The sequence below is a fragment of the Salarias fasciatus genome, chromosome 22, assembly GCF_902148845.1.
Source record: "Salarias fasciatus chromosome 22, fSalaFa1.1, whole genome shotgun sequence".
NCBI classification, from domain to species: Eukaryota; Metazoa; Chordata; class Actinopteri; order Blenniiformes; family Blenniidae; genus Salarias; species Salarias fasciatus.
Window position 1 is genome coordinate 10691777 of NC_043765.1, and position 25315 is coordinate 10717091.

Genomic DNA, 25315 nt, shown 5'->3' on the forward strand with positions numbered 1-25315 from the left:
CTGTCTGCAGTTGTCAGTCAAACTAACCGAAGCCTGTGAAGAAAGTTTCCGCGTGTCCCGCGGCCTCGGCCGGCCTTCCCGCAGCGCCGCTCGCTGTGTGGGCTGCTCGGAGTCGATCTCCCATCAGCTGAGTCAGGCTCTCTCTCTCAGCTTCATGTCCGGCAGCGTTACATAAACCCGGTCCAAGGATGAGCTGTTACACGTCCCACATGTGGGTGTTAGAAGAGTAGATGTGTGTGTGTGGGTGGGTGTATGCATGATGGATGTGACTGAGTGCAGGTTGGAGGTGAGGAAGTAATAAAAGAGTTGCTTTTTTTTTTTTCTTCTTCTTCTTCTTCCTCTGTCTTCAAGGAGAACGAGTGCATGAGGATCAAGATCCTGGGGGACTGTTATTACTGCGTGTCCGGCCTGCCGGAGTCGCTGCCGAACCACGCCAGGAACTGCGTGAAGATGGGCCTGGATATGTGTGAGGCCATCAAGTAAAATGCCAGAGCTTTCCCTCCTTTTTTTCCCTCCCCCTCGCGACACAGAGACACAGGCTCGGAAGCACAACACACACAACCGCACGCCGCGGAACAGACCGAGCAGAAGGAATGCCAGACTCGGATCTGTTTGAACTCGAGAGTAAACACAGTGTGGCTGCGACGTGATAAACCTCCCGAGTAAACATATGAAATATTCACAACAAATGAGACGACATGCTGTCGTTTAGACCTGAACTCTCTCTTCTCTGTGATTTTTACTCATGCGTGAACACACACACACACACACACACACACACACAAAAATCTTCACTTTTTGCTCATATCCAAATATCAGCCTTAATTCTTTATATCATTTTTTTTTATATTTCCAGAAATTCTGAGAATGATCCACACTTTCTCCATCATACTTGTTGAAAATGTAATTTCTTGCTTATTTTCACTGTAATAATGAAGCAAAATTTCCCTCATCTTAGGCCAAACTTCTTCTGTGATTTCTGCATGAATATATTTAGCCATATGAATTCAGCCCTTAATAAGGAGATGAAACCATCCTTGCATTCTGATATCCACTCAAAGGATCCGGTTCGAATTTCCGTCCTGTAATAGTTCTTTATTTGAAGATCTCTGTATGAATCAGGTTTTCCTAAATTATGTTCCGTTCTGCAGCTTCCTTTATCCGGCCGCACCGAGCTGTTTCTCCTTTTGCCTAAATCCACATGCTTTTCAGTCTGTAAGCTAAGCTAAGCTAAGTGAATGCTGCTGCCGAGCTCTGTACTCAACTTTCCCATGGATGTCAACCTTCTCTTCTCATGAAAAAAATTCTGCTTTTCCAAGCGTCTGTTGTCTTTTCTCCGCCGATCGCAGGAAGGTTCGCGACGCCACCGGGGTCGACATAAACATGCGCGTTGGCGTTCACTCTGGGAACGTCCTCTGCGGCGTGATCGGCCTTCGGAAGTGGCAGTACGACGTGTGGTCACATGACGTCACTCTGGCCAATCACATGGAGGCTGGGGGCGTGCCGGGGTGAGAGGGTTTTTTTTTTAATGTGTTACTTTATTCCCAGTGACAGCTGGTAGACTGAGGCATCATGTTTCTCCCATTTACATTAACTTGAAGTCGTCAGGAGCTAAGCAAGGAAATTTATCTCGATTTGTCATTCCTGCTCGCTCAAGGAGAAAATGAAATATTCTTCTAAACAATTGTGAATGGTAACAGTTTTTTTCTCAAATTTCCGCCACAAATTCAATACAAACACCAATATGTGGCCCTAAATCTTGCCTGAGATATTTTCTAATAAAATGTACTTTAAATGTACTCCAGCAGATTTACGCAGAGGGACATATAGAGCATGCCTGGTCCAATTTTGGATTTTATAAGAATTCTTCTCAATTGCAGCTTTCTCATTTGACCAGGCAGGCAGCTCCACATTTGTTACGTGGTCATTATGCCTCCGCCGTCCTTGCTCTCTAACTGGCTTGGGGAAAAATGGGACGCTGGGTATGCAAACGTTACTCTGAAAATAAGCTCTCCAGAGCCGCGGCGTTGTCTCACCGGGCTGCTAATGGTTTACCTCAGGTTATGCCAGCTGAAAGGTATCGGAAAAAAAACATGTCCAGTGGGGGGAAAAAAAAAAAATCCACCTCTTTCTGTCTGCCTTTTCCACCGCGAAAAACAAAGCAGAAAAGGCGGAATTACAGGTTAGCGTTGTTAGAGAGCTGGAAAATGAATAATACGCTCGACGGAGCCGCTGACGCAGGCGCCTCACCTCTCGCTGCGTGCCCACGTCCTTCTGTCCAGGAGGGTCCACATCTCGTCGGTGACGCTGGAGCATCTGAAAGGCTCGTACAAGGTGGAGCCGGGAGACGGGCAGAGCAGAGACTCCTACCTGAAGGAGCACGGCGTCGTCACCTACCTGGTCATCAACCCCAAGGTGGGATTACTGTGTCGCATTTGCTTTGTCATGTTTTAGACTTTTCTGTTATTCATAATAGACGTATTGAACTTCTTTCAACACCATCAAATGAAGAACGCTCAAACAAAACTGCGTCCATCTCAGAGGAGAGTCTCAGTTAGCGGACGCACTTTGCGCAGGTCCTCCTGTCAAACCAGGACACAGAGGACGTTTAGGAGATCCGTCTCCTCTGAGAACATCTCTGTATAGAATTTGCTTCTTGGCAGCATCCAGGCTGCGCTAAGTGTTTCTCAGGCTTGGCAAATGGAACTAAAATACGTGCTTAAGCATCCACTAGCCTTTTTTTTCTTCTTCTTCCCTCCATAATTTGGCTAAAATGCGCCCACTGCTTGACGTATCGTCCGGAAGACCTCTCTTCTCCACCCTTCAGGCATAAAGTTTTGATTATATATGCTTCATAAAACTGAATCCTTTCATAAGAAGTAAGGTTTTTATGTTTTTGAAAATACTTCAACAGACAGTCATGGATTCCTCAAAATCTTGTCATTGTTGTTGTTTTGCCGCTTGATCCTGTCATGTGGGAGTCTCAGATATTCAGCGAAATGAAACGAGTTCAGTGGAAGTGTCGACGTGAGCGATCACACTTTTTTTTTTTTGTCTGTGATTGCAGGCGACGGAACTTCACTGCAAACAAGACAAAATCAGAATCCAATAACTGCGAGGAACAGTTTGGAAAACGAGACGTTAATGTAGTATTAAGTCAGCATGTTTAAGAGCAGCTCCTGTTCTCTTTGCCCAGAAATGTGAATATTTTCCCGCACATCCTATTTGTGGGAACACTTCAGTGGAGCTCCTGCATTAGTCACACTCCAGGCAGCAATTAAGCAAACCAGTTGTTTCCAGCCTGAGCCAAGTCTGTACTTACTTTAAATTGTACTTCTTATAGTAACACCGTGACCTGACGGGGGTCTTTTCTGCCCCTCTCTTCCCGTTTAAACATTTCAATATCCTATCAGATATCGGAGAAAGGCTGCGGGCGCTCTGTGACATTTTCAAGAAGCTCCAAATGGATCAAGGCCAAAAACGGAGCATCTATCAAGGGAGGCGTCGTCTCCTCCGTCACTGTCATTGATCGTCACTGTCGGAGCCGTCCGGCACACCCGCGGGAAATAAACGCAGCCGTCACGCGCCGCGTCTGTCCCGGCTCTCGCCTGAATTGGCGTCACGTACGGTCGCTCGCATTACCTGTTCCTGTGAGCAATTAGAACAAATCCTCAGAGATACTGAGCGTGGCGTCCTCCTCCTCCTCCTCCTCCTCCTCCTCCTCCTCGGACTCTCAGGGTCCCGGTCAGAGTTAAAGTGGAGCACTCCAACCAAAATATAAAAACAAAAAGAGTTGCATCCTTCTTGACTTTGAGTGTTTTCAGTAGTTCAAAACATTGACAGGGAGCCCGCCCGAGTTGGAAAGTGACCACTTTTCCCAAAGCACCAAGTCATCTTTTGACTCGTACCCTCTTAGTCAGAACACTGTGAGAAAGACACACAGTTGCATATAAAGGATTTTAATCTCTGAGATCATTTGTTCTATCTACTCTTTGAAACATGGCATTTAAATGTAGCTCAAAATTGGCCAATTTTACATGTGATTACAGCTTTTAGCAAAGAAAACCGAAGCAAACTTTGATGCTAGAAGTTTCTACCAATCTACATGGAGAAGTATCTTCCCTGAGGGGATCAATAAAATATGATGTCTTCCTCTTTCAGACTGAACGACACAGCCCGCTGTTGGGCGTGCGCTCCCGTCCCTCCCTGGACGGCGGGAAGATGCGGGCCTCTGTCCGGATGACCCGCTACCTGGAGTCCTGGGGAGCCGCCAAACCCTTCGCCAACCTCCACCACAGAGACAGCATGACCACCGACAACGGCAAAATCAACACGACGGTGAGTCCCGTCTGTCCTCTCCCGTCCCCTCCCTGCACGCAAACGTCCACCTGTCCAGATGGTTTACGGTTCGATTCCTATTCCAGGATGTCCCAATGGGGCAGTACCACTTCCAGAGGCGAGAAAGGTGAGCCACAGGAAGCACAACCCGTTACCTCGCTCTGTAATCAGAACATTTCCTTATAGGTGGAATTTTTTTTGTCTGTGCTTAAACGTTTCTACTCCGATTTCAGGTCCAAATCCCAGAGGAGGAGGTTTGAGGAAGAACTCAATGAACGAATGATTCGCACCATCGACGGCATCAACTCACAAAAGTGAGCATTTTGTGTCTGCAGCGCACTTCCTGTCAGTCACATCTGAAAAAGCTCTAAAGCTGTTCTAATGAAATCCAAAGCAGAGTTGGTTGATCAGGAGGTGGCATCTGATAGATGTGCAAAGTAGCACATGCAGTTAAGTCATGTTTACGATACTAGAATAATTTACAATGCATAGTGTGCAAATCAGCTCAGCTTTTAACAGATATCGCTGTGAGATGCATTTCCTCAGCTGGCCCCTAATGACTTTTATTTGCAGATTTTATTTTAATAAAATATAATAATAGTTTCCAGCTAATCTTTTTTTTGCAAACATGGCCTAAAGGGTGAAGAACCTGTCATTCATCCTGTTTGCTTGTGATTGATGCCAATCATACAGTAACTTATTTATTTATAAAACACTTTCACACAACCACAGTTGAGGTGCATGAGAAACACAATGCAAAGGCATAAATTAAGAAATAAAACTATAGAATACAACTAAAACAGGAATTAAAAAAAAACAAAACAAAAGCTCAAGCTGTTATTCTTAATTGATCACCAACAAAACAGCCGAAGAAAAGCTGCAGTCTTCTTTCATGGCCATGCAAAGTTATTTATGTATTCTTTTTTCTGCAGTGTCTCAGTAAATCATGCCTGCAGACCCTGCACTGGGGTCTGAGACGTCTGTGAGCAAAAGAGCAGTTTTTAACGCTTTAAGGGAAATAATAATCACGCATTAGGAGAGTTTGCAGAGAGTGTTTTTGAAAATGTGTCTGATGAGCAAATACGATTAGGAAAGGAAAAGAAATATAATCACACATATTATCTTTGTGCTTCGATGAGCCGCGATGAAGGTGTGCCTGTACAGCCGTGGACTGCAGACCTCTGCTCAGCGCCATTTTTTTTTTTTTTTAGAAGATAAAAAAATATAAAGCGGGCAAATGACGAATAGAGCACAATTCATGATATTACTTAAAAAAGTCAAGAGTGAAGCTGCATTAGTAACTTATCAGAGAATTTAGCCAGAGTTGTAACAGTTGCATCACCGTGGCTCCTTTTGGGATGTGCTCAGTAAGGTTTGCTTCACAGCTCAAGTGAAGAGCGGACTCTGTGTTTCAGAGTCTTGCTTTTAAGACATGAGAGTCGCAGTGGCCTGAACCCGATGAATGGCTGAATGTGTATATTACAGATACCTCACAATGGCTCTGATGTTATTCTCGCTGTATAATAAGAGCTCTGCTGTACTGTCTGCTTCACGTGTCTGCAGACAGTGGCTGAAGTCCGAGGACATCCAGAGGATCTCATTGTTCTTCCATAACAAAGCTCTGGAGAAGGAGGTCGGTGAACGCGAACACAGAGGGTCGGAGGCGTGCAGGACGTGTGCAGCTCGACAACATGTCCGTCTCATCTTCTCCCCACAGTACAGATCCACCACCCTGCCCGCCTTCAAGTACTACGTCACCTGCGCCTGCCTTATATTCTGCTGTATATTCGTGGTCCAGGTCCTCGTCCTGCCCAAGTAAGTCCCCGCTCAGTGAGCCGCGGCGACGACGGCGGCGGCGGCCGGGTGTTAAACAGCTGTTTGACGCCGGCCGTCTCGTCACCCCGACCAAATGAAAGAGGCGAGGGAGCAGGAGGCAGGGTGTTAAAACGCTCGCGGAGAGGAAAGGGCACAGTGTCTGCCAGTGATTATGGATCAGGTGAATCAAAGTGTGGCGTCTCTTTAATGGCGACTGGCGGGGGGGGGGGGAATTCACAGTCATGCAAATTTACTGCTTCTGGGAGCCAAAGGTGTAATTCAGCGCCTGAGGAGCCATTGATTTTTTTTTTTTTAATTCCCCCCCTCTATGTCTCTGTCGTTCTCTCTGGCTCTCTTCATCTTTGCCGTGTTTGTTTCAGCATCTCTCCACACGTTTAGACGTGACGTCAGGGTTTTTATGGCAGGCGTCTGTGAATCAGCCGCGCTGTATTTCTCCTCCGAGAAATGAGGAGATGAGTGCGCCTCTTTTTCTTTTTGAAGTTCCTGCTGCAGTATCTCACTGTGAATGGAAGTGAATTACCGAGACGTGCCAGGAGGGTCATGTGTGTGTATGTGTGTGTCTATATGTTTTTTTTTCCCACTGTGATGGGAACTGAAACCTTGTTATTTATGCAGTTTGTGTCAAATAATGTTGAAAACTGTTGAGACGGGTTAAACCGTGGTCACCGGAGAGTGAGGGTCATTTTTTTCTTGAGATTCCAGTGAATCCACGGGAAAATATTGTCAGTGCAACGTCTTCAGAAAGGTTAAACTAATTTAATGTTTGAGACTTTATTGATTAAGCGCACGTAGTCGGAGCGGTGGGAATCTATCGGGGTCAAAGGTCTTGCTCTGGGACATGCAGCGGGATTTAAACCTGTGAACCTCTGGGTCACCACTGACCTGGCAAGGAGCAGCGTGTGTGTTCAGGGATGCGGTCAATAATTGTGTGTGTGTGTGTGTGTGTTGCAGGACCGCTGTGCTGGGGATCTCGTTTGGCCTCGCTTTCCTGTTACTGGCTTTGATCCTCCTCCTTTGCTTCGCCGGTCACATTCTGGTGAGTTTGCATAAATTCATCTGCAACTACACCAGCAGTCAGTGTCAATATGCACGCTCACACACACACACACACACACACACACACACACACACACACGATCAAGTTACTTCTCCTTTATATGCAAGCAGTTTGAAAACATCATTAAACATGCTGATGACTGTGAATGTGATGAAGCGATGGGTTGTATTGTGTGTGTCAGTGTTGAAGTGGGGGTTTGTGACTCCGGCGGCGGAGCTTGAGCCATGAAGCGCTCTCTAAAAAACCCGCTACGTCAACAGCGGCCCGTCCCAAAGGAGCCTCGATCGGCCACTCAAACAACAACCCGCGCAAGGAGGTTTATGTCGGGGAAATAAAGAGAGTTGATTATCACGGGGGTGAACAGATGCTTCCCGCTGGAGCGCGGCGTCATCCAGGGTCGTCATGTGCGACGGACATGTGGCCCGATGTGGATTTCATACCCCGTCATTGACAGATTAAGTGCTGTGACTCGTCATGGAGGGACGGCTGTTATTTTAAAAGCTGCCACATGTACCTGTCACAGGTGTTTTATGGGCAATCGATACGCAATTTCTCCCTAAAGAGAGCAGCCAATATCAGCCCCTGACTAATTATTGATAATTTGGCTCCTCCTTTCGCATATATCAGCTATATACTGCAGGAAGAAAAGAGAAAGCCTCACAGAGAGAGAGAGAGATTGATGCTGAAAGGTTGGTGCAAACCATGAATCTGATACTGACCAGCCAGAGAGTGCATGTCTCACAAACTCTGTGTGTGTGTCTGTGTGTGTTTGCATCCGTCGTAATTAATGGGGCACATTGTAACTAAAGGTTGGGCTCCGTTCAGCTGTGAAAGAGTGCATTACACAGTTATTGTAATCAATCACGTCTCTGGGGAAAATGTCTTTCCAGGCTGCGCTGTTGCTGAGAGAAAGAAACAGAAACAGAAAAAACTGTGAAAAGCTGATCTGCTGCTCTTTAACCCAATAGCTTCTACGGTTAGCGACAAACATGTGGAAATGGTGATAATAGAAAATAACTGGTTTAAGTATTTCTTATGCATTTTAATGTAGACAGATTCATTATTACACACACAGGAAAAATAATGTTTTTTCAGTGATGTATGTAAAAACCAGTAATATTAAAATTGCTAATAATGTAGGGATTTTGGCCTTCTTAACCTGATAAATCTCATATTGTAATATGTTGCTTTATTACTATTAACATGTTAAAAGGTGTTACATGACTGAAGGAGCATTTCAAAATCATTTCAAAATGTAATGATTGCAGCCAATAATGTATTGATATATAAAAATGACTACACTTCTTTTTAATAGAAGCTATTTTTGCAGTTTTTGTTCAGTTTGTCTGTCAAAATAAGGTAAAATATTGGGTGTGACAGTTGTTTAATTCAGTCATTGAGTATACAAAGTTCCACACACCCAGTCATGGTTGTAATCTTTTTCATTTTTTTTATTGCATTATTTATTGTTAGAGATGTTCTTCAAAATATTGAAATGTGTAAAGCTGTATGGCGGAGGAATGACATGTGGAGCTCCAAACTTTTGCATTATGTGTGCGAAAAATACATTTTGAAAAGTTTTGTGTGATAATATTGAAATTAATTACTATTGAGTAAGAAGGTGGAAGGTAAGTGACGGTAATAGTATGTAATATGTAATCTATGTTAGTAGTAAACTGTATGAACATGAGCAGCTCTACCTGTTAAATGTGACTTATTTACAGATTTTCTGCGCAACTTTAAAACAACTTTCAGCAACTTTCCAGACTCTCTGGAAGGTTTTCCCCTGGAGTTGTGCCCCTCCAGTCACTGGTGTTTCCTCCACAGCAGGGGGGGAAGGGCTCGCTCTGCTCCCTCACGTGGTTTCCCACCTCCTCCCGGATCATCGTCACCAACAACCCCTGGCTGCGATTGGTCCTCACCATGACGACCACCGCCCTCATCCTGGTGATGGCTGTCTTCAACATGGTGAGAGGACACGCACTTCAACTTATGGATGTATTTTTTTAGCCTGAGAAATTTAAATCGATTAGGTTTTCGTGCTCTAACCCTCACCTCTTATTTCCGTTTCGTGTGTTCAGTTCTTTGTGGAGGATCCTGGAAGGTCCATGGAGGGCATCCTGGCCACCGTCCAACCTGTCAACCTGTCCAACGGCAGCATGTTGGACTACTTGGATGAAAACTCGGGCGAAAACAGGTTTTATCTGCCGGTGAGAGCGGGAGTGTGTGTGCTCACTCAGCTGGGAGAATCGGAGCGAAGGCACCACCACTCAGAAACAAAAAAATTCATCTCAAGCATTCCTTACATATTCTGCTCTCCTTTGACAAGGATGTTTTGTTCCTGTGCTTGAAATCCGTAAAGTAAAAATAAATTCGCTCTAGTTCAGACGGGGGAGTTTATTTAAATCTCCCGTACTGCTCAGATGTGGGGAAATCCCTCAATGTCAAAGCCACCATTCATATTCCCAGTCAGCATGGCGCACACACAAACACACACACACTGTCTGTGACTGGCGCCACACTCAACAAAATCAGCATTACTATCAGGGCCTCTAGTATTTGAACATTTATCAAAAGAAACAGATGCAACTTTATTAGTTTCTTCTCGATTGGTTTTTACATTTGATATTCACTCAACACATTGTTCTTGTTGGTTTTGAATTAATGTGCACATTTCTATCATTTTCTTACATTTTGTGTTAATCTTTTTTTTAAGTTTTCTTCTATTATTTTTTTTTGTCAACAGTTTTTATTGAGCATTTCACATGGTGCAAAATAGTGCGTACAATTTACATGGTGCTCAGATATTTTAGTGAAATGGAAAGAAAAACAAGAACACACAAAAACAGAACCTTCAAAGACATGTTAAAGACATGTTTTCTTGTAAATTTGTTTTTTTTTCTTCTAAGCAGTCATTTACTTAAAGGTTATCTCTCCTACACAGATCACTGATCACCACTTGTAACAGCATAATTTTAGGCAGTTTTAATATGATAAACCCATTAGTGTAACATAACCTGCTAGTTATGCAATGAAATGTTAAGGTTGTGTGCATCAACAATCCAATTTAGGTATTATTACATTATTTTCATGAGGCTACTTCAGTAATGTGATCAATTATTAAATTATTGACAAAAGGAGCCGATTATACCTAAAATACGATGGATTTTCTTGGATATTTGTCATTTTTTGCTGCTTGCTTATCAAAAGTGGTGACAGTGAATGGAAAAGTCATCCTGTTCATTTATTATACATACTGTGCAACACTCTCAGTTCTAATTCAATTATTGCCATTATTATGTGTAAAACTGTCTCATTTTCATTTTCGTTTTCTCGCCGCTGTGTCCCCAGTACTTCATTTACTGCTGCATCCTGGGCCTGGTGTCCTGCTCCGTGTTCCTGCGCATCAACTACGAGCTGAAGATGGTGGTGATGCTGGTGGCGGTGGTGATCTACAACGTCATCATCCTCCAGACGCACGCCACCATGCTGGACGGCTTCAGCAAGGCGCTGTACCCCACAGACACACTGGACAGGTACATCCACACACACACACACACACACACACACACACACACACACACACACACACGCATGTTTTGAAGCTTCCGCCTGCAGCTCTCGCCCTCGTCAGCGGCGCGCAGCCCGCTAAAGCGCCTAATGAGAGCGGACGGGGGTCTTCGGGGAGGCGGCGGTGCTGAGGCAGCACCGGTCTCACGTGACTCGTCAGTCAAGCGTAACCCCGGGAGACGGCGAGGATGAGTGGCAGAGCGAGATGCGGGCGTCCGCGTTGATGAAGCCGGATTTATTTTCCCGTATTTGACTGACAGCCGCGGAGAAGAAGGAGAAAAAAAAAAATCCCATTAAGCAAAAAGTTTTCGAGGCACCAGGAGAGAATTTTTCTCTCACTCATATTTCTCTTTCTTTGTTTCCTTTTCTCACCTTGACTTTATTAGCGTGATGGATTTTTTTTTTTTCCTTCTGCTTTCGCCAAAGAAATGATGCAGATGAATGGGATCAGTTATGAAACTCTCAATAAGGGAATAAAGTAGGACTGCCTAATGAATCAGGTTTTTATTTACACTTGGCTGCTGTGGCTCTTTGGCTGTACTCGACACTCTTTTGACTCTTCAGCAGTAATTTTCACATTCGGAGTTCAGCTTCTGTCCCATTAGATCATAGAAGGAGAAGCTGACAGTTCGATTTGTCAAAGAAAAGCAGAGTAAGGCTCCATCAACATGGATACGGCGCCAGCGTTTCTTTATTCGATGTTTCTTTATTGGGTATTTCTTCTGTCGATACGAAGCCGGCCGTGCTGATGTCTTTTTCCCACCCTTCTCTTTAGTGTTAGCGCTACAGAGGCTACTGAGCCGAGTGTGACTTTCACAACAACAAAATAAATCTTCAAGAGCACCGTACAAGTCCTGGAAAGCTTCCTGCCTCTGCTTTTGTTTGTTGGTGACGGCTGGCATGTCCACCAGTGCCTTCACTGTCGAGTTTTGGCAAATCATTGATTGTAAATGGGATCTACAGTTTCACTTTAAAGGAGTCTGAGCCACATATTTATCACATAATATGTTAGTTTGACTCCTCTGTGACCTGCGATTCAGACCGCCGGTTGAGACTTTCGACCACATGATCGTAATTCTACTTCAAACATGGCTTCAGGTGATGTTTCTTGTCTTCTCTTTCAGTGAGATAAGAATCAAACAGCAGATATGAAGCAGCGATCTGTCTCGGCGTGAATTTTCCTCTCGAAGATGAAGATGAAAATGAAAGAAATGGCGGGCGCATCACACAGGCGTCAGTTACACAACCTTTATTCGGGAGTCAGTTTTGTTTGCTGTGTGAGTGAATATCAGAGAGACCGAGTCCGGCAGCGATTGTCCTCCTCTCGCTGCGTTTCAACCTTCTCTGTTGCTAAGCTGCAAACCATTATGTCTTAATGAAGATGTGTGTGCGCGCGCGCGCGTGTGTGTGTGTTTGAAAAGCATGTCACAGACGTGTGTTCTTATTCTTTGATAAGCAAAACAAAACCCCCAGAGTTCAGTAATTCCCGTCAAACAGCCGCTTTCGCTGCAGTTAACGTTACGTAGACGGGAGAAGATAAAGCATTCGCTTGGGATTATTTTCAGCCGTGGATGAATGTGCGATCTGGTTATGTGGGACTGACCTAAAATAAAATACTTTCCGTGAGTGTGTTGTTTGTGCTACGCAGCCAGTGTGTGTGAGGTTTCAGGCACAAACAGGCAGCGGCGACAGGCCCGAGATGTCAACAGATTGATTTAAACACTGATTCGACTAAGATCCCACTTAAATCGTGCTAAACTCTTGCAAACAGATCGTTTTCCAGGTAATTTGCCAAGTGAAAAAGGACCATTCGAATAAGTCAGCATGTTCAGCATATCAGAGTGTTACAGCGTTTTTTTTCCCCCTTAAAGCAGGAAATGAATAAAAATCATCGTGATCCTCTTTGTGTGTGCTCAGACCCGGAGTCCTGAAGGATCTGAAGACCATGGGATCCGTGTCTCTCTTCATCTTCTTCATCACCCTGCTGGTTTTAGCCAGACAGGTGAGCACAGCACCAGCCGTCCCCGTGAGACTGGGAGGCGCCGCTCCTACATGCACCATTTACTGTGGAGCTTCAAAAAAACTGCTAATTGAAACACGTGCATGAATATATAGTAAGTTTTCTCTACAGGTTGTGGGAGAAGTGGCAGAGATTTGAAGTAGCGAGGCTCAGCTGACACAGATCTCAGCGTCTGTGTTTGTATCTGCTTTTTTTTTTTTTCTTCTTTTTGGCATCCATCATCCCTGACCTCGCAGCAGATGTTCAGGACAGAGAGACATCATCTCCCGAGCTTTACCGGCCCAGACCGGGGCTGCTCCGCGAGCCGCATTTGGCTCCACACAGCCGAGTGTGTTCTGGGTCAGCGGAAGGGAGTGGTGGAGCTTTTGTTTGAGAGAAACACAACTTTTCTCCCCTCGTCGTCGTGTACCTGTCGAGGAATAAATGGGCTCGTTCCCGCGAACCCCCGGTCGTCTGTAATGCAGCTCAGCTCAATTCCCGTCAGTTACTGTCACATGAAATGATCATAAAACAGGCTGAAAAGGTTTCGCGGCGGAGCAGCCCGGGACACGCTGGAATGTAAATTAGGTTTCGGGCGCGCCGTTAACAAATCTGCCTCGGCGAATTTTCATCATTATCCCCATAATAAGCGCTTTCCCAGCCATTTAGTCAGAGGGAGGAGAAAGCAGGTTACAAGGAAACAAGGCATCTGTAATTCATCCCTCAAGAACAGATGCGCAGCGGAGCAAAACTCATTTATGGGCTCGTTAGCTTGCCTTCGAAACGGCATCTGGAATGAGCTCCAGTTCCTTCTGCCCTACTTTTCTGGACCGGTGGAGGTTCTGGGGTTCCTCCCCCTCCGCACGAGAGGCAAAGCGCTGCGAACGGTTGGGTCTCACTCTCCTTGAAGAGCTGGAAGCCGGTCGATATTTTCACTCCCGCCACAGGCGATCAGCTCAATAACTGAAGATCTGGGCTCAGGGCCGTATAGACGCTCGCCGCTGGAGTCCTCTAAATTGGCACCATACGTAAATCTCGAGGGAAGCATATCCAGATCACACATACATCACCCGGGACTGCTAACCACACCAATGAAGTAGATCGAACGGGAGACTCCTACACACACACATACACACACACACACACACACACACACACACACACACACACACACACACACACACACACACACACACACACACACACACACACTGCGGCGGCCGGCCCACAAGTCGCCTCCAGCGTCCAGAAATACACGGGCATATGAGCAATGGTGCTGCGTTCAGGGGACCACGTCTGTTGCACAAGCACACACACTCCTGGGACGCTTCGACCTCAATATATGAGTCTTCCTGACACAGTTCGACGTGTTGGAAAAACTCCCCCCAAGCACAAATAACCCGAGAGGAGAGAGAGAAGCCGAGCGGCGGCTATCTTTTATGCAAAACAGTCGTGTCCGCTCACTGTTTCCTTGAGCTACAATAGCGCGGCCGCTTTCATTGTTTCAGTATTACCTTATCAGGATATTAATTTTCTCTGAATACCAAGGATGCCCTTCAGCTCTGAGCGGGCGAGATGTTCCTAGAAATCCTATAAAGTTTCCATTCGGAGGCAGTGATTAGAAGCGCACACAGGCAAGCGCCCCATCTCTGAGAAAAACTCTCATTTCTGTAGCTGCAGGACTAAACGAAGCCGGTTCAGACACCTGTCAGCTCTGCTTCTGGATTCATATTTTAAAAAAACACACATCTGGGAGGCGAGACTCACTGTCTTTTTGGGTGGAGGTTTCTGAAGAGAGGGTGTCTGGTGTGAATGACCCCGGTGTCTCTCCACTCTGTGTCCTCCTGTAACAGAATGAATATTACTGTAGGTTGGACTTCTTGTGGAGGGACAAGTTCAAGAGGGAGTGCGAGGAGATCGAGACCATGGAGAACCTCAACCGGGTGCTGCTGGAGAACGTCCTGCCCGCCCACGTCGCCGAGCACTTCCTGGGACGCAACTGGAAGAACGAGGTGAGCGAGAACAGACTTTCATCCGGCGCAGAGAGGAAAAAAACCATCACACGCCGCCGTGTTTGTGTGCTTTTTGTAATGAAGGAGCGGCTCTGAGGCTTCCTGTTATTTGGTGTGAGATGAGACAGAGGCGAAAGCGCAGGTGTCTCACACCGAAAGCACGAGAGCCGCCACTCCAGGAGTCTATAAATAGGAGCAGGACTGTTGAGCTTTGACTGTTATGACTCTGTGAAGGGGGAATCGAGTTTATTGTACCTGTACCCTTCACCTCTTTTAATATCTCTGCCTCCCTCTGAGACGCTCCTCCATCCGTCTGGAGCTGTTCGCAGTGTGATACTCTGGTCCTGTGTCCTTGGCAGCGGAGACGTCACTGTCGGCTCTGCTTTTTCTTGCTGTATTTCAGAAACGGGATGATCAGTGGTGGGACGTATAACAGAGTAAAAAGTGTTGTTTCACCTCACTGCTCTGCCTTTTCCCTCCGTCATTCTTCTTGCAGCTGAGTCAGAATCCTCACAGCATTGATTATAGTTTCTTCTTATTTATCCAAAGAGCCGATGTCATTTGGCTCATAGATTTTTGCTGCTGTTCAGCTTCGGCCGGGATCGATACCAGTCACGCAGCTGTTCTCCCGTCTCCTCCTATCAGGACCTTTATCACCAGTCCTACGAGTCCGTGTGTGTGATGTTCGCCTCCATCCCAGACTTCAAAGAGTTTTACACCGAGTCCGACGTCAATAAGGAGGGACTGGAGTGCCTCCGTCTCCTCAACGAGATCATAGCGGACTTTGATGAGGTAAACTCCTCTCTCGCTGTCTCACAACCGGCGGGGGGAGAAAAAAAACAAAACAAAAAAAACATTTCCTGCTGCGTTTTTCAGCAGCAATCACGCCAGGTGATTATGCTGCGGAGACATACAGGAAGTTCCACTCTGTGTCTCACAGCTGCTGTCCAAGCCCAAGTTCAGCGGCGTGGAGAAGATCAAAACCATCGGGAGCACGTACATGGCCGCCACCGGGCTCAACGTCACTCCCGGACCGGAGACGCAGGTGAGCTGCTTCACATCCTAATGTCCACTTAGCTGGATGTGATGGTGAAATAAATGGGATCATCGCAGCAAATAAATCTGAATTTAGCTAAAAACGGGGAAAAAAAGGCAAGAAATTTCCAATATGTCCAAAATGATCTCATGGAGCCTGTTTGTTCTGCCTTTTAAATGCAAACAAACAGATGTAATTATAATCCAAATGTTCTAAACCGTGTCGCGTGTTCCATTTGAATCTTTTAGCCGAAACGTGTGCGTGCACAATATCACATTAGCGTTTTTACACATGCGGATCTTCAGTGGACGGAGCCCATTATGTGAATCCTTTTGAAAATGATTCCAGTGTTCAAATAAATTGATGAATAGCGGTCTGATGGCTTCAGAGAGCCACTACAGCCAAGCTAAAAAGCACAATGCGGCTCTATAGCTGCGGGTCGGAGACCCCTGAGCGGAGCGGGGATAAAGCTGAGCATCTTGCAGTGAACAACAGGAGGCTTTCATCTGCACAAAAACATAATATATTAAGATACTTTTTTCATAGCAATATGAAATCTGACGGCGGAGCAGTGTTTCACCGGTTTCCCTTCGTGTCCTTCAGGAACACGACAGACAGTACATGCACATCGGCACCATGGTGGAGTTTGCGTTTGCTCTCGTGGGGAAGCTGGACGTCATTAACAAGCACTCCTTCAACGACTTCAGGCTCAGAATCGGTGAGAACCCCCCCTCCCTCCTCCTCGCCGCGGGACAGTGGCACACGTTCAATATCGCAGCTTCATCAATTAATCAGCTTCGGTATGAACACCTGCGTGTGACTAAACTGAGGAATTACCCACAAGCCTTTTTGTCCGCTGCCTTATTCCCCCCCCCCCGTCAGGGATAAACCACGGGCCGGTGATTGCAGGCGTAATTGGAGCCCAGAAGCCTCAGTATGATATCTGGGGGAATAGCGTGAATGTGGCCAGTAGGATGGAGACCACTGGAGTTCTGGGCAAAATCCAGGTGAGAAAAACAGATTTAACTCCCTGTAACAGATCATGTTAGTCAGAATGTTGTTTCCTTTTTGTGTGCAGGTCACAGAGGAGACGAGCGAAATCTTATCAGCGCTCGGGTACATGTGTTCGTGCCGCGGCATCATCAACGTGAAGGGCAAAGGAGAGCTGAAGACCTACTTTGTTCACACGGAAATGACTCGGTCGCTGTCGCAGGGGACCGTGATGCCCTGAAACAGACAGACTCCGGAACGCAGCAGCACATACAGAGCGGCCATAGGAGTCATTTGTCATGCTTTGTAAGTAAAAACCCATTACCAGAGGCAAGCGGCGGCAACAACGGGGCCGGCGGCCGGCTGCGGGAGAAGCACTCCTGTCCCTAGCAACACGGCGTTGATCGGGCCAGAGGTGCGCCGCTGCAGTCCTTCAACGCTGCACTTCGGATGCTTTCTTTCGCGGCTGGAGCGCAACGAGGACTCTCGTCCGAGGAGTCTCGTCGCCGTCTAAAGGAGCGCCTGACCTTCCGGAGGGTTTCGCTACATTAGTGCAGCTCTCGAGGACTGCAGTCACCCGCCCGCCTGTGCCATCGTAGTGGTGTGGAGCTCATTACCCATGCCGGTGTTGCAGTGCTTCACAGCCTTATACTTGAGTGTGTGTGCATGTGTGTATGTATGTATGCGAGCGCGTGTGTTTTTATCATCCTGGTTGGCAAAAAAAAAAACAAAAAAATGAGCGAATTTGTTTCATTTTTCTGCAAATGGATGTTACAATAGTTGATTGTCTTATAGAGCTGTTCCTGGCGGCGTGATGGGTAGTTTGCCAAAATCCTGTGATTCGTATTTATAGCTTTAGCGCTGTGTTCGTGTCCCACTCCGGCAGGTGGAATCACACACGAGAACTGAGAAGGATTTTTTTTTTTTTTTTTTTTTTTTTTTAATATATTCCCTCTGGAACCAATCCAACAGCATGCGTGTTGCCGTTCACTGCCATCCTTTTGTTATTCATTAAACATTTGTATATAAATTCCACTGCTCTTGTGCCTCTGCTTCAGCGCGCTCCGTGACAGACGGATCTCGCTGTGTGCGTTCTCAGGAAGCGTTTACAGTCCAATCAAAGGCAGAGGATCATTAATTTGATGCATTTCAACCTAAACAGTTACATATTTAACTTGAAACTACCAGCTCAGTTTGAGGAATGCCTCTCTGTGTTAACACAACGTCCCCATTACCAGTGAACAACACCGCCTTTCACAGCACTTTGTTATTTTTAAAGCAAAAATCAATCTTAGAACAAGTCCATGCTTTTCATTTGGACTGTTAAGTAACATTATTGATATCAAACATGTCAAACAAGGAGTTTGCATGCTGTCATTGTGCCTGCATGATTATTCCTCAAGTGCTCTGGCTTCGCCTCAGCCGGTTTACTGCACTGGTGTGTGTTAAGAAAGACGAACAGCAGATCTTTCATTCAAGCTCTTTATTAAGTGAATACTGTAGAAAATCTGTCGGTTACGATCTAAAAAGACAAATCTTTTGGTGTCTCTTAGCAGCCAAAGCCTTTCTGTCCAGCGTCATTCCCAGGACCCCGCCGTGAGGGTCCCAGCGATCGGTCCACACATCCCCCCCCCGTGATTCCAATCTGTCTGATAGTATTTGCTCGCCGTGGACAGGACACCGGGTGATATGAATTCATCTCCACTCATGTTTACATGGTACTGAACCGGTCTGGTGTGTATTATCAGCGCTGTGAACATGCTAGAAAGCGTTGGTCTGCTCTGGCTTTAGGATTCAGCCTCTGAATATGAATGTGCATTTCTGAGATGCGGAGTCATTATTTCAGAGAGGTTTTCAGCAACTAAATGCTATCCCACGGGATTTCTTTTTTTTTTTTTTTTCCTCCCCAGCCTTGAAACACCATCTTGTGTATTAGCTCCTAATCCTCTTAGAGAAACACTAACAGCAAACAGATTGAAAACACTGTCCCGTTTCGAAGAATAAAAAGCTCAATTTTCAGCCAGAACACAGAGGCAGAAGCAAATGAGAAGACGTCAACAGCAGAAATCCTATTAGGCAGGACGCCGGTCTCGGTTGTGTGGGTTCAGAATCTCTGCACAGAAAGGGTTAGTTATGTATTTACACGAGACAAAATCAACAGCGCAGCGATACAGGGAATGAAGAACAAACAGCGCTAAAGGTACAACACCGTCAGTTTGGTAGATTATCAGTTGTACGGAAGAACACGTTTTCCTCTTTTTGTGCAGCATTTATCAACCAAACAGATCAGTATGATTCCTGTAAGTTTAAGAATTTACATAATTCTTCCTAATAAAGGTAACCATGAAGGGGCAGAACCAGGTGACAGACTCTCTGATCTTTGTTTTAAAGTGAAATATTTACTCATTGATCTATAGCCCTGAGCTTGCAGATCTGCTGCTGATTATCACTGCATTCTAAAGCCTAAAACATACTTGCTTGAAAGAAAGCGAAAATACCTCTAAGGTTGCCCTATATGACACTATTTATATATATATATATATATATATATATATATATATATATATATATATATATATATATATATATATATATATATGTATGTATATTTATTTATTTATCCAGTCTTGGGTCAAAGGTCACTAGATCAGATCTGAACTACCAGTGGGTGAAGGCTGGACACTTCCTGGAAAGGTCCAAAGCCCATCATGAAGCAAACACAGAGACAGATAATCACACACACTCATATCCACATCTAAGGTCAGCAGTTCAGCTAATAGGCAAGAGAAAACCCCGCCAGAGCTAACCACTGCTCCACCGCTTCAGATTTCAGGCCTACACAGTGAGAACTCCGACGTCTCCGGGTCGTCAGAGGGGGGCCACCGATCCGTACCCCTCAGCCACGTTCCAGATGATCCCGTTCTTCATGAAGAAGTCGGCCTGGATGCGGGCCACTCGGGCGTGCTGGCGGCCCGTCTGGAGGAGGGCGGGGGCCGGGCGGTGGCCGTACACGGAGGAGGACAGCACCGGCACCGCTCTGGACCGCTCCTTGGCGTTGAGCAAGACAAAAGAGACGGAGGAGAGCTGGAACTAAAGAGCATTCCAAACTGTTTCCTCATTAAAGCGGGTGATAAATGGAGGAAAAGTTATGTTTGGACGTGCGTGCATGCGTCTAAATATTTTTGTGTCCCCGATGATATTTCTGTCTAATGAGAATTATTAGTGCATAATAATGTGTGTGTAATTAGATTTGTGCATGCGAGTGTGTGTCCACAAGAACCTGTAAATGCCTCTATTGTCTACTTTCTTTCAGTTATTCTTGTATTACAACTTATTTTAAAGATCCCCCCCTGCTTTAATCACAATTCACACAACGATTAAACCTCTTTTTGTTGTGCTTAGAATTCATACAGCTTGTAACAGAGTGGAGTTTGTGTGTATTATCCGGAGCAGCCGTGCGAGTCTTTTTAACTGTTTTTTCCTCGGCTGCTTCCAGCTCAGTTGGTTTCAGTGGAGAGTTCGCGATCTTAATTGGAAACAAAAAAAAATAATAACATGCTTTCATTATCCTCCGAACCGTTCAATAAATAAAAAATTGCACTCAGACGTGAGTCCTGTAAGAGAAACGTCCTATTTCAGCAGGAACTGTCACCACCCTTGACAGCCGGCGACACAACTCGCTGTAATTACGAGCTCGGCAGTGTGTGTGTTTGTGTGTGTGTGTGTGTGTGTGTGTGTGTGCGTGTGTGTGTGCGTGCGTGTGCGTGCGTGTGTGTGTGCATGTGTGCTGCTTTGTTCACCTCCCTCTCTGCTTCCGCTGACCCAGAAACTCGCAGCCAGCCAGTTTTCTTGACATGAATAATTACTCTGTGGAGACGAAATGGCTTCAAAAAGGAGCCATAAACAATTGTCATAATTCTCTGAGATGTATGTCAGCCAACGCATGGCGGAAAATGTTACCAGACTCATAAATATGGATTTTTAAAAAGATTTTTTCTTTTTTTTTGTTTTTTTTTAAATGCATGCTCTTTTGGAAGTCATTTCCATATAAAACACTTTGAAAGCACTCTGAAATTCAAGCGGAAAGCGTGGAAACTCTTTGGTGGTGCTGCAGGTGATGGTAGAGAGAGCAGGAACAGGCCTCTCTGGTGTGTGTGTGTGAGAGTGTGTGTGGAGTGAGGAGGAGGTCAGTGCTGCGGGGCAGCAAGGCGCCTGACGTCACCGGGAGAAAACTAACGATCACAGCTCAGCTCGCTGTCAGACAACTGAAAGGTTTGTGTGAGGAGACTGAAGATGTTTCTTAATCCATTACAAGGCGAGGTGGAGAAAACAGTTTGATAATTTACAACAGGAGGGGGCAATTTATTTACAATGATTAATTATGGATTTAACTCTGTTTGAAGACTGGAGTTACTTATAATGAAGCGATAACTGAATGCTTTTTGATGCGTGAAATTGATCATTTTTCAACCCTCAAGTGCATCAAATTTCACCATAAATGCAATTAATATTACATTCAAAAATTGATTAAATAAGCCTCTGTTTCAGAATTTTTGGAGATTATTTTGCAGGTCGTAAAGGAGAAGGTGTCAGACACATGTTGCCCAAAGGCCAGGTCTGATTTAGTAGAATCAATAACAATTCTATTAATAATGATTCCGGTTGTCTGTGGCTGTAGAAGGTTTACAGCTTTGTTGTTTTTCACAATGACAATACAGACTCTTGTGATTCTGTTTGTATGAAGAAAGCATTGTTATCCTGAGAGTCGGTGAGTCATTACATGTTGTTTGCAACCATGAAACCATTTTATTTTCCTGATGGTTACATTGATGCTTCATCATCTGTTTTTTTGTAACTTCTTGACTCCTGGTAGAAAATTGTGCGTTGTCATTGAAGTGACGAACAAACATTCATATTTGTTTTTTGGTTTCACAGTCATCTCAAAAGGATGGTTGTGACGGGTTGTTTACCTCCTGGTTTATGTCGAGTCCTCGTCCTTTGCAGTGTCTTCTGTCATCCCGGTGCAGCCTCATGTCGTAACCCTCAGCCTGGTTGAACAACTGGTCATACGTGGACACATCTGGGGCCTGGCATGAGCACAGAGCATATAATTAACTGACAAAGAGTCATTTAAGTCAGAGATATTGCTCACCTTTGAGCCTCCTTTAATATTATGTTTGTCATCCCATAAATGTAGTGTACTTTTGCATATACAGAGAAGTAATAAGAGTGTTTAAGATGTACACTCAAGTGAGGCAGATGTTGCACTGATTGGAATTAATGTTAGAAGAATTTTAAAAAAAATTAGTTTTAAAGTGAATGGCTAAACAGTGCAGATCAAAATGCATAAATAACAAGTTGTACTCAGTATCTTTAAAAGGTACAAAATTGTACTTCAGTAGCTGTAAAATTACATTCTATATATGATTTAATATCCAAAAACACTGCTTCATTACAGGAAGTATTTTTACTTCTTCATCTGCACTGATGAAGACTTCCATGAATAAATCGATGAATAATGTTGTGTTGTAATGGTGCTAAACTTTTAAAATCAAATTGTGCACATTGTTTCGACCAGCAGCTGGCTTACCTGCGGCTCTTTGCTGAAATAGGACGCCTCTTTGGGGTCGTTTCGCCGCGGCGGGATGTAACTGAAGGCAGACAGGGTGGATAAAGGTTTCTTCTGGGCCTCTAGGTGAACGTCCATGCTGCTGACAGCCAAACGCTCCTGCTAAAGTAAATAAAATCTCAGAAAAGTGAAGAAGAAAAAGAAAAAAATCCGCACAAACCCGAGCGGAGCGAGAGCGTCTGTGGTTGCTAGGATACCGAGTTGCCTCCTGCTGCCTTCAAGGACGATCCGTGTTTTTCCCTACTGATCAGCCTCTTCAAGAGAAACCAAACACAGCTTTAAAATGCCTTTGTTGTTGTTTATTCTGTCTAAAATTGAATAGAAAACACAGAATCAACTGTCAGGGTTGAACTTATTCTTACCATCAACTTTGAATAAATTTGTAATTAGTCCATCCGTCATCTGCCCTCATCAAAAAAGTATACTTGAATTTTATTGGACTTGAATATAAGTTGAAGTATAGTAGGTATACTACGGACATTGTACTTGTAGTGTTCTCAAAAGTACGGAATACTGACATTCTCAGTTGTGTTTAAAATTGTGATTTAAAAAAAGAATATTGAAATAAATTGTGATTGTGAAGATCTTAGCCAGAATCACAAAATCTGTGCCATTTTCCAGGATTCTGCATCTGCAGAGCTCCAGCAGCTCATGAGCAATTAAGTATATAGAATTCAGAAGCTAAACTTTGAGTATACTGCCTCAGTTTTTGTATCAAATAAGTGTACTTGCAGAACTAGTTTTGCTAAGGGTGAATATCATTTTAAATGAATTTCCTAAATAAATGAATACACGATGCCTCATTCCTTATTCAGGGCATCTTGAAGCTTTTCTGGGTGTTGGAGGAAGCTGTGTCTCATATCATGTATGCACGCACACATTAAACCAAATATGGATCTTCGATGGGGGCCAGATTTAATTAGATGAATGTGCCTGAAGGCCAACAAATGTCCCTTAATATCTGCTGTTCGCTGAATTTGCGACGAGATAGCCACAGCTGAGTAAACTCTGACTTTCTCTTGGGCCAAATGCTATTTGCATAACTTGGAATTTAATTTGAGCTAAACAGCAGAGGCTGAGATTGGACCTCATATTGCATGATGTTTATGAATGCCACACAATGATGTTACCTAAATGAGTCACATGTTGGATCCATTCATGTAGTTTTATCTTTTAAGAAGATATGTAATATTTAAGGACAGAGGTCAAAAAATGTTATGCCTTTGTCACAGCATCCATCCATCCATCCATCCATTTTCTACCGCTTATCTGGGGCCGGGTCGCGGCGGCAGCAGTCTCAGCAGGGATGCCCAGACTTCCCTGTCCCCAGACACTTCCTCCAGCTCCTCTGGGAGGATCCCAAGGCGTTCCAAGGCCAGCCGAGAGACATAGTCTCTCCAGCGTGTCCTGGGTCTTCCCCGGGCTCTCCTCCCAGTGGGACATGCCCGGAACACCTCCCTAGGGAGGCGTCCAGGAGGCATCCTAAACAGATGTCCGAGCCACCTCAGCTGGTTCCTCTCGATGTGGAGGAGTAGCGGCTCTACTCCGAGCTCCTCCCTGGTGACTGAGCTCCTCACCCTATCTCTAAGGGAGCGCCCAGCCACCCTACAGAGGAAGCTCATTTCGGCCGCTTGTATCTGGGATCTTGTCCTTTCGGTCATGACCCAAAGCTCATGACCATAGGTGAGGGTGGGAACGTAGATTGACCGGTAAATCGAGAGCTTCGCCTTTCGGCTCAGCTCCTTCACCACGACGGACCGATACAACGACTGCATCACTGCAGCTGCTGCACCGATCCGCCTGTCAATCTCACGCTCCATCCGTCCCCCACTCGTGAACAAGACCCCAAGATACTTGAACTCCTCCACTTGGGCTAGGGTCTCTCCACCAACCTGGAGGGGGCAAGCCACCTTCCTCCGGTCGAGGACCATGGCCTCGGATTTGGAGGTGCTCACCCTCATCCCTGCCACTTCACACTCGGCTGCGAACCGCCCCAGTGCATGCTGTAGGTCCGGGTTCGTTGAAGCCAACAGGACAACATCATCTGCAAAAAGCAGAGATGAAATCCTGTGGTTCCCGAACCGGACCCCCTCCGGCCCCTGGCTGCACCTTGAAATTCTGTCCATGAAGATTATGAACAGAACCGGTGACAAAGGGCAGCCCTGCCGGAGTCCAACATGCACCGGGAACAGGTCCGACTTACTGCCGGCAATGCGGACCAGACTCCTACTCCGGTCATACAAAGACCGGACGGCCCTTAACAAGGGGCCCCGGACTCCGTATTCCCGGAGCACCCCCCACAAGACACCACGAGGGACACGGTCGAATGCCTTCTCCAAATCCACAAAACACATGTGGACTGGTTGGGCAAACTCCCACGAACCCTCAAGCACCCTATGGAGGGTATAAAGCTGGTCCACTGTTCCACGACCAGGACGAAAACCGCATTGTTCCTCCTGGATCCGAGGTTTGACTATCGGTTGGATCCTCCTCTCCAGTACCCTGGAATAGACTTTCCCGGGGAGGCTGAGGAGTGTAATCCCCCTATAGTTGGAGCACACCCTCCGGTCCCCCTTTTTAAACAGGGGGACCACCACCCCGGTCTGCCAATCCAGAGGCACCGTCCCCAACCGCCACACGATGTTGCAGAGACGTGTCAACCAAGACAGTCCCTGCACATCCAGAGACTTAAGGTACTCAGGCCGAATCTTGTCCACCCCCGGTGCCTTGCCACCGAGGAGCTTGCCAACCACCTCAGTGACTTCAGCTTGGGTGATGGACGAGTCTGCTGAGGTCAGCAGCTCCCCACCTCCACTGTAAACAGTGTTGGCGGAGACCTGCTTTCCCC

At 45.7% G+C, this 25315-nt stretch overlaps 2 protein-coding genes across 5 annotated transcripts in view; one reads left to right on the plus strand and one right to left on the minus strand.

The window, feature by feature from the left end:
- adcy2b (adenylate cyclase 2b (brain)) overlaps positions 1 to 17870 on the plus strand; it is a 44160-nt gene extending 26290 nt beyond the window's left edge. Inside the window, exons 7-25 of one of the 4 annotated variants that reach the window (XM_030120634.1) lie at positions 352 to 479; positions 1350 to 1508; positions 2283 to 2415; positions 4162 to 4338; positions 4425 to 4465; positions 4572 to 4652; positions 5902 to 5971; positions 6056 to 6153; positions 7126 to 7210; positions 9059 to 9199; positions 9313 to 9441; positions 10583 to 10767; positions 12719 to 12803; positions 14654 to 14812; positions 15458 to 15604; positions 15753 to 15857; positions 16452 to 16566; positions 16731 to 16855; positions 16927 to 17870. In XM_030120634.1, coding sequence (XP_029976494.1) covers positions 352 to 479; positions 1350 to 1508; positions 2283 to 2415; positions 4162 to 4338; positions 4425 to 4465; positions 4572 to 4652; positions 5902 to 5971; positions 6056 to 6153; positions 7126 to 7210; positions 9059 to 9199; positions 9313 to 9441; positions 10583 to 10767; positions 12719 to 12803; positions 14654 to 14812; positions 15458 to 15604; positions 15753 to 15857; positions 16452 to 16566; positions 16731 to 16855; positions 16927 to 17079 — 2316 coding nt within the window. In that variant the 3' untranslated portion in view covers positions 17080 to 17870. Of the gene's footprint in view, positions 1 to 351; positions 480 to 1349; positions 1509 to 2282; positions 2416 to 4161; positions 4339 to 4424; positions 4466 to 4571; positions 4653 to 5901; positions 5972 to 6055; positions 6154 to 7125; positions 7211 to 9058; positions 9200 to 9312; positions 9442 to 10582; positions 10768 to 12718; positions 12804 to 14653; positions 14813 to 15457; positions 15605 to 15752; positions 15858 to 16448; positions 16567 to 16730; positions 16856 to 16926 lie in introns of those variants that run through there. The other 3 variants (XM_030120635.1, XM_030120636.1, XR_003933948.1) reach the window with 3 other exon arrangements.
- A 1836-nt stretch (positions 17871 to 19706) lies between these two features.
- On the minus strand, positions 19707 to 22603 carry cfap90 (cilia and flagella associated protein 90). The gene is made up of 3 exons (XM_030120639.1): positions 22429 to 22603; positions 21809 to 21925; positions 19707 to 19886 (listed from the first exon to the last, which is right to left on the minus strand). The coding sequence occupies exons 1-3, from the start codon at positions 22543 to 22545 to the stop codon at positions 19707 to 19709; spliced, it is 414 nt and encodes a 137-aa protein (XP_029976499.1). The 5' UTR covers positions 22546 to 22603.
- Positions 22604 to 25315: the final 2712 nt, after the last annotated feature.

Excerpts from the sequence above, each read along its gene's own strand:
- cfap90 (XM_030120639.1), bottom strand. The coding sequence starts at position 22,545 with ATGGACGTTCACCTAGAGGCCCAGAAGAAACCTTTATCCACCCTGTCT. Across the intron at positions 21,926-22,428 it reads ATTTCAGCAAAGAGCCGCAG|GCCCCAGATGTGTCCACGTA; the intron begins GTAAGCCAGCTG and ends TGCTCATGCCAG. Across the intron at positions 19,887-21,808 it reads GACTCGACATAAACCAGGAG|GAGCGGTCCAGAGCGGTGCC; the intron begins GTAAACAACCCG and ends CTCAACGCCAAG.